The 7193-nt window shown below is 39.3% G+C and overlaps 2 protein-coding genes across 3 annotated transcripts in view; both read right to left on the bottom strand.

The window, feature by feature from the left end:
* On the bottom strand, positions 1-3084 carry cunh12orf43 (chromosome unknown C12orf43 homolog). 2 transcript variants are annotated; one of them, XM_005733545.1, is made up of 6 exons: positions 2907-3084; positions 2573-2603; positions 917-1015; positions 734-814; positions 553-642; positions 1-459 (listed from the first exon to the last, which is right to left on the bottom strand). In XM_005733545.1, exons 1-6 carry the CDS (start codon positions 3034-3036, stop codon positions 114-116), a joined length of 777 nt encoding a protein of 258 aa, XP_005733602.1. In that variant the 5' UTR covers positions 3037-3084; the 3' UTR covers positions 1-113. The 2 variants fall into 2 exon arrangements, with proteins under 2 accessions (XP_005733602.1, XP_013766404.1); XM_013910950.1 differs by having other exon boundaries at positions 553-640; positions 726-814.
* Positions 3085-4221: 1137 nt separating this feature from the next.
* The window catches only part of unc119b (unc-119 lipid binding chaperone B), a 6622-nt gene continuing 3650 nt past the window's right edge, over positions 4222-7193 (bottom strand). Inside the window, exons 2-4 of the mRNA XM_005733656.2 lie at positions 6687-6795; positions 6421-6593; positions 4222-6334 (exon numbers count right to left, since the gene is read on the bottom strand). Coding sequence (XP_005733713.1) covers positions 6222-6334; positions 6421-6593; positions 6687-6795 — 395 coding nt within the window. The 3' untranslated portion in view covers positions 4222-6221. The remainder of the gene's footprint in view (positions 6335-6420; positions 6594-6686; positions 6796-7193) is intronic.

The following is a 7193-nucleotide window of genomic DNA, read 5'->3' on the forward strand; positions in this document are numbered from 1 at the left end:
TAAACATCATTAATGACAAAGTAAAGACCAATCCCAGCTTTTGAATAAAAATATTTTAAATCTTTGAATTCACCGTGGCAGAAAGTCATTTAAAAAAAAAAAAAAAAAAAAAATCAGTGCGATGCTTCTTCCTCTGCGTTTTCTTCTTGCCTCTTCTTCTTCTTTTTCCGTTTTACTTTGACTTGCATGTGTTCCTGTTCTGAGTTTGTGAGCTCACCATTACTCTGAGCATCAGGAGTAGAATCTGAGTCCACCTGTTCCCCATCCTCCTGATTCTTCTTCTTCTTCTTCTTCTTAACGCGGCTCTCTTCTCCCTCTGTATCTTTCTTCTTCGTCTTTGTCATTTTTACCGAGCAAGGAGACTCCATCGAAGGGGGTGAGAGCACCAACGAGGGTAACAGATCTTTGACAGACACCGCTGCCTCTTTCAGCCTCATTTCCATCTCATCATCGCTGTCGCTGAAACGGGCAGAGAGAGAAAGAATGTCATACGGAGGGAAATAAAAATGAATCAATAACACAAGGAAGAAAACATTAATAGAGATGAAGAACCTTGAGCTGGGAGCAGGCCGACGCCTTACGGGGGCGGGAGGATCTTCAGCTTTCTTTCCTGGGACGGATGTAGAAAACAGACGAAATCCTAGAAGAAGAAAACTGTCAGGTTTAAAGAGATGAACACAAGTTCCCATAGAAACAAAATCTTCTTAAAGAGCCAGAAACTTTACCTTCCTCCTCCTCCTCCTCCTCCTCATCTTTGTTACATTTAGCTGGTTCTAAACAGGATGAAGTTTGAGGCTTTATCTCTGAAATACAACTGACAGGCAAATATAATGGTTAATAAGATAATCTTATGATTATCAATTATTATAAACAAAAGGTTTTTTTTGTTTTGTTTTTTTGTAGTCAGAGTCGTTACCTGTCAAGAAAGTGTCCTAACTTTCTGGCAACATGCGTCTGGAATCCTGGCGTGACCTGGAGCTCGTTGCCGTCATGTTCATGGTCAGCGACAACGAGACTGTTATACAAAAAACTTTATGAAGCTTATTTTATTTCTGACATTGATATAAAAAAACAAAACAAAAAACAGATACCTCTGTACTTGCCTACCGAGATAAAGGATCTACAGCCTTTTGCAAAAGTTTCGAGCCTCTGACTCTGAACTCTCAGGCAGCTTTTTCTGCCCTTTCTTTCAGTAATCTGCAGGAATATTTCTCCAGGCTTCTTGGAGGACATTTAAAGCTCTTTGGATGTTTCTGCAAGATTCTCTCACACTCTTTCACTAATGTTATGGTCTGGCCTCAATCTACGACTGATAGTGTCCCATTGTGTGTTTTCTTAATTATGCAAGTTTTACTTCATTGCCAATTTTGACAAGATCCCCAACACCACTGCCCAAAACCCCCAAATCCTCTGCATAGACACTCACTGCTGTACCTCTCTCCTGACCTCCTCCGTACATATTAACAATTATTTGAACAATAAAATTCAAATTTGGATTCTTCCCTCCATCCGATCTGTTGCCAACGATTTTCAGTCCAGTTCTTGTGTAATTTAGCATGGGTTCTTGACAGCCACACTTCCACTGAGACCATTTGTTATAAGGCTTCATGAACAACAGATGGATCAACAGAGGGGCATCACTCAGGTCAGGTCTTTGCTAAACGTTTTCCTGTTTTTAAGGGCATAACTTTCAGATACTGTTCATCTGTTGTAGATATTTTTAGTTCTCCATTTGTTTCATCTACTCGTATTTTTTAAAGACACGCTATGAACCATGCCAAGTTTTTGGCCAATAACTTTTTAGTAATCACTTTGTTGGCGTAAAAATATTATTTTGTGGCTGCCAAACTGTGTTTTCTTGGGGATTTTTCATAGTTTCAACTAAAGAAATGGTAACAAGTAATGTGTTTTTGTGACAGGCTGCTATTAAAGTGCCTAAAGACACAATGTTGTGTTAATCAGTGTTAAGTGGCTCAACAAACAAACAAGGAAAGACAACATTCCTTTGAAAATGATCAGGCACAATGACTGAACTGAAAGTGAGTGAAAAAGTAACCAATGTCCAAAGAAACACTGAAAGACCTTCTGAAAAGCCCGAAGAACTATTGCTCAAGACTACTTTAAACAATTCTAAGCAAAAAATAAAGAAATCAGGGTTGATTCGAGTTAAAAACATTAACTTGAACCAACAAATTATTATTACGCAATGCGAGATTAATTTGCAGAACAGATGGATAGTCATAGCTTACAAAAACTAATTTTAAGTACATCTGGGGGTTTTTTTTTCACATTAATTGAATCTAATATCATTACAATTTACTGCTCACATTGGAAAGACACAAAGTTCACATACAGAGCTTTTGTGCGTGAAACAACAACAACAGCGTGTTACATCTTTGTGGGTCAAACAACCAAATCTGGAAATACTCTAAACCTTCCATACATTTTCCCTCCTGTGCAATAGTGAAAGGAACAACAATGTATTGTGTTGGAACATTGAAGCAGTTTTCACACTTGGACGGATATTTAACACTAAAAGAAGCAAATGGATATTTTAAAAGGTAACACTTACCGCTTTGACTCTTTCACACTGGCATCCGCATCTTAAAACACAGAGAGTTAGCGTCTTTAACAGAGCTACACTGCAGCTGATTAAACCCGCGCACTGTGTTGATTTAGCAAGCTCAGGGGCTAGCTAAAGCTGCGCTATGCTCTTAGAGTCTTACCGTAATGTTTATTTGTAACCAATTAAATAAATTTCATTAGAAAATGTTACTGACCGACAGCTCTTTATGCATGGACTATAAATATTGTGGAAACTTCTCCGGGGTACCTGTTGGGAACGACTAGCGGTGCACGTATGCTAGCTTGGCCCCTCGGTTCAAACAGAGGAGGCAAACACTAACCTTTGCTTTTGACAGCCTTCGTCTCCCAAACCGCCTCCTGACATCTTTTAAGTACTTCGTCGTCACTGCTGCTGGAGTCGTCCGAAACCCCAACCATCTTTTTAGCGGGGGCCGCCATGATGAAACACATGTGCAGCTACTAGTGTTGTGTTTTCAGCAGAGGATTCTGGGTAATGTATTTTGTTACCCAGGTGAGAAAAAACCCCCAAAGCGTTCTCAGACTCATCACTACTTTCATTCCGTTTTAAGAAACGGTGGTAAATCAGGGTTAAATATTATTTTCAAATTACTTTTCAAATGGAAATCAGAGTTACATTTCTGGGTCCTGTTTTCTTCCTTTTTCCTAGAGTCACTATCAAAACTATTCAGTGGGTCATGGCATGTTTGGGGTTTTATGAGGTGTGTTTATTTTTGTCTCAATATTTGGGAATTCTGTGCAGACCCACATTAAGTAGGACACATGGTCACTCTAACTTGGACAGGTCTCACAAGCACATCACCTTGTATGCATTTTGTTCAGCAAACTTACAATGTGATATTCAAGTTTCAAGGTGGAAAAACAACATCCCTTATAACTCATTTATATTGAGACTAAGAGAGAGAGACTAGTCTTGGCACACCTCAGAACAAATGTGGAAACATAACTTTACCCTGCAGGTTGCATAGAACTTAATCATGTATCATGTAGTGGATAAATCGACAACATGATACAGAGTTTACTGCAATTTAGACAAAGCAATTAACACGACTCAGAAAGAGAAGCTCCAGGAAATGTCAGTAAGCATATCCACCATCAGTAATCTAGCATGGATTAGTGACAATCTGACAAGAGAGGTTGTGATATGTGAGACTGGGCAGTGCTGTGTCTGATTTGGTGATGTGCAGTATAGGAGCTCCACAGAGGACTTTGTCATTGCTCATATTTCAGACTTTCAGTACAACCCTGTGATGCCATCTACAAAGACTGTGCAGTGTTTAGCTCTAGTAGTGATGGCAGCAGGGGGGGGGAGTAGTACAGAGCACTACTTGATGATTTCATAGAGTGATCTGGAAGGAAATGTCTCCTGAATGTGAATAAAACCAGAGAGATGGTGATGGGCTTAGCATCTGACCTACCGGAGCACGGACACTTTCTCTAACAGACTGATTCAGCTCTACTGCCAAGAGGACAAACAGTTAAACTTTCCCACCACATGTTATGATCTCTTGTAACACAATACATCTGCCTGGCACAGAGACATCTGTCAGATATTAATAAAATATTAATTTTAAAGAATTTCCAAAACATAGGATAAATAAAGTACTTTCCATCTCATTCATTCACCCATTTTTTTTATTTATTTACAACAAATTGGATAAGATGAACATTAGCAAAATTAGCCAATATAAAAACTGGTGACCATGCAGCAGGTGACACAGAAAGAGTCCATGAAGTCCAGCATAGGACAAAAAAGAAAAGGGCACAGTTGACAAAAGGGTGCCTAATGTGATATCCCATTTGTTGTGGGTATTAACGGACTGCATAATATGTTGTCACTGACTCTTCCTCACTGTAATCATCCTGTTTTATAGAAGGTAATGCTACAAGAATACAGAAAAAGAACATCAGGAGGCAATTTTACATCCCTTCAGCTTACTGCCACGAGTGGACAGGAAAAGGAGACTTCTGCACATTAAAGGTGAAAAAACAAAAAAAAAAACTGGATTCAAGGCACATAGAGTCAATAACAGTACAGTAGGAAGAAGTCCTGATGTGTGTATGCATGGCTGAAATGCAAATTAACAAATACACTTTAAACAACCATTTGCAAGGTTTCATTACTATCTCCTGCCTTGCAGGTTTTCATTTCAGTAACATAAATTCAAACAAAACCCAACTATGAAGAGAAATCCACGTTTCACCTGGAAATCACTCTGCAAGTGGAGCCCAATTTCAAACTCTTAACTGCTGCCGTTTTGAATAAATTACAGACAACTTTTCAGCATAATGCAATTCAGAGCATCACAGTAAGTAAGGTATTCCTTCTAGCAGGACTGGCATCACATGAAATTGTGCACACTGGAAAACTGGTGTAAAATTTGAAAAAGACATTATTCGTACACAGATGGGTTAAAATTTGCACAGTCACCAGTATCATCGGTCAAACAGGTCAATGACTGCATCTACCCCAGTGCCTCATTAAAAATAGATCCAACTACCAAGTTACCTCCCTCTGTACTGTCAAGTTGTGTGCTACTGTGGTATTTCATTAGTAAACTGAGAAGGCAATCTCAAAGGAGAAGAGCGTACTAACAGTTCAATAGGTATACCACATGTTTGGCCAAACGCTGCTAAAGAGTGGGATTCACAGCACTGCTGTGACAAATAAACAAAGGATGAAAGAACTATGCAATTGTACAAAGAAGGCAGAAAAACACTTCTAAACATGGACGGCACATAAAAGAAAAACATTTAAAGTCTAGTAACTAGATCTATCCCAGAGTTTTCATAGAACAAAGACATGGGAAAACTTTTGTTATAACAATCTAACCGATTGTAGCAGAATGAACATCACACCTGGAATTATTTAAAACAAACAAACAAACAAAAACAAAACAGGAAAAGGGAGACGACCATTTTCGAATTAAGGGATATTCTACCAAAGAAGAAACTGGTCATCTTGTACTTCATAAAACGGACACCAAGCTTAAATATCTGACAAACAGTAGCAACTGCTCTCAACTCACATCTGAGGAAGAATCAAACAAATACTAATGCTACATCTATTGATAAAGCAAGACCGAAACACCTCCATAATGCTTGTTTTTCCATAAAGGAAACACAATTGTCACTTGCAAACGGTAGTTCAGCTCAAAAATAAACAAACTTATTACATCAGTAATTAAATGAAAAACTAACGTAGTCTACAGACGTTACCACTATAGATGTGTTACTCAAAACTGTCCCTTTCCAGCAGAGACAGCAGGAAATTAAGGCAAAAGTGTTCAAGCAGTTACATTACACATGTATGACAATCCAAAAGGAGAACAGAAAGGTTTCAGTCAGATATAACAGCGAAATACTGAATTAAACATTCTCTCGGACTCCCAGAAACTGAGCTCTGTTCGGTACTGATGAATTGATCCATGATTTCATATGAAGGCAGATATGGTTGGGTTTTTTCCTGCTTCTGTTCCTTTTTTTAAACTATGGTGCTTTATTCCGATAAAGAGTGAATACTTCTGTCTCTGCCCCATTTATTGAGGGGCACAATCCAGAAAATCGGTCTCCTGGGAGCTACTGCATCCTTTTTAAACACGCCCCCCCTTCAGGTATTACAGACCACCATTGTAGGCATAGTCTGCTTTGTTGTGCATGATGAGTTTATTATCCACAAAGTAGAAACTGTCTGATCTGGTCTCATAAGGGTGTGCCACCATTTGACGAACTAGAAAAGGAGAAGGGCACACACCATCAATTAAGAAATAAAGATATACAGATCTGGTAATATGAACAAAAAGGAGCAGAACTTACTGAGGTCGTCAGGAAGCTGCGGGAACTCGTAAATGTGTTCACATGTGTTGCAGCTGTTAGGAATGCAAAAACCGAAGTCAAAGTCGAAATTCTTCAGAAGGCGTCCCTGAAAGTAATGCCGCTCAATCATACGGAAGCTGTTAATGGGGCGGTCACCCACTGTGAACTCCACTCTGCAGAGAGGGGAAAAGAGACAAATTAAGAAACTAAATAGACACCCGAGGCTGATCGTGATGCAGTCACACCGTTGTAGTCCATTTACTCACGTCGCACCAACCGTGCGGAGTTTTAGGAAGGCTGGTGTAAACTGGTATCTGACAAAACGCCCCGCACTGGTGTCTGGATCGCCACCCTCCTCTTCACTCTCCACGGGTCCTGACACAGAAGACTAATTCAGCTGACTGGCATACATGCTTTACTGTAGTGCTTGAAATATACATAGGGTGTCTCTTTTCAAGTTATGATCATCCATCAAAAGGCTCTGATACAACTGAATGAGCACAGTTTGAGATGGTGGCGTCAAATCAAATCGGCATGTTAAAGAAACAAACAAAAATCTAAATACATGCAGAGGATGCGTTACTAGTGAAAAGGGGAAGCAATAGTGCTTAATCGTGGGTCCTTCTTTTTAGACTTCATGTGTTTTGATAGATTTACATTTGAAATAAAAGTAAGGATACCAATACACAGCTGGGCTGCAGCTCTCGTGCTTGGTGACAATTCATCTTTTTAAATGCATGATAACTAAACAGCTTTAACATGTTTGCATGGAT

Source organism: Pundamilia nyererei, unplaced genomic scaffold, assembly GCF_000239375.1.
Source record: "Pundamilia nyererei isolate P.nyererei 1_Seehausen unplaced genomic scaffold, PunNye1.0 scaffold00053, whole genome shotgun sequence".
In the NCBI taxonomy this organism is placed as follows: Eukaryota; Metazoa; Chordata; class Actinopteri; order Cichliformes; family Cichlidae; genus Pundamilia; species Pundamilia nyererei.

Bases quoted from the DNA above. Each gene is read 5' to 3' on its own strand.
- cunh12orf43 (XM_013910950.1), bottom strand. From the start codon at position 3,036: ATGTGTTTCATCATGGCGGCCCCCGCTAAAAAGATGGTTGGGGTTTCG. The intron at 1,016-2,572 runs GTAAGTGTTACC...TTTGTATAACAG, and splicing joins AGTGTGAAAGAGTCAAAGCG to TCTCGTTGTCGCTGACCATG. The intron at 641-725 runs GTAAAGTTTCTG...TTCTTCTTCTAG, and splicing joins GGAGGAGGAGGAGGAGGAAG to GATTTCGTCTGTTTTCTACA.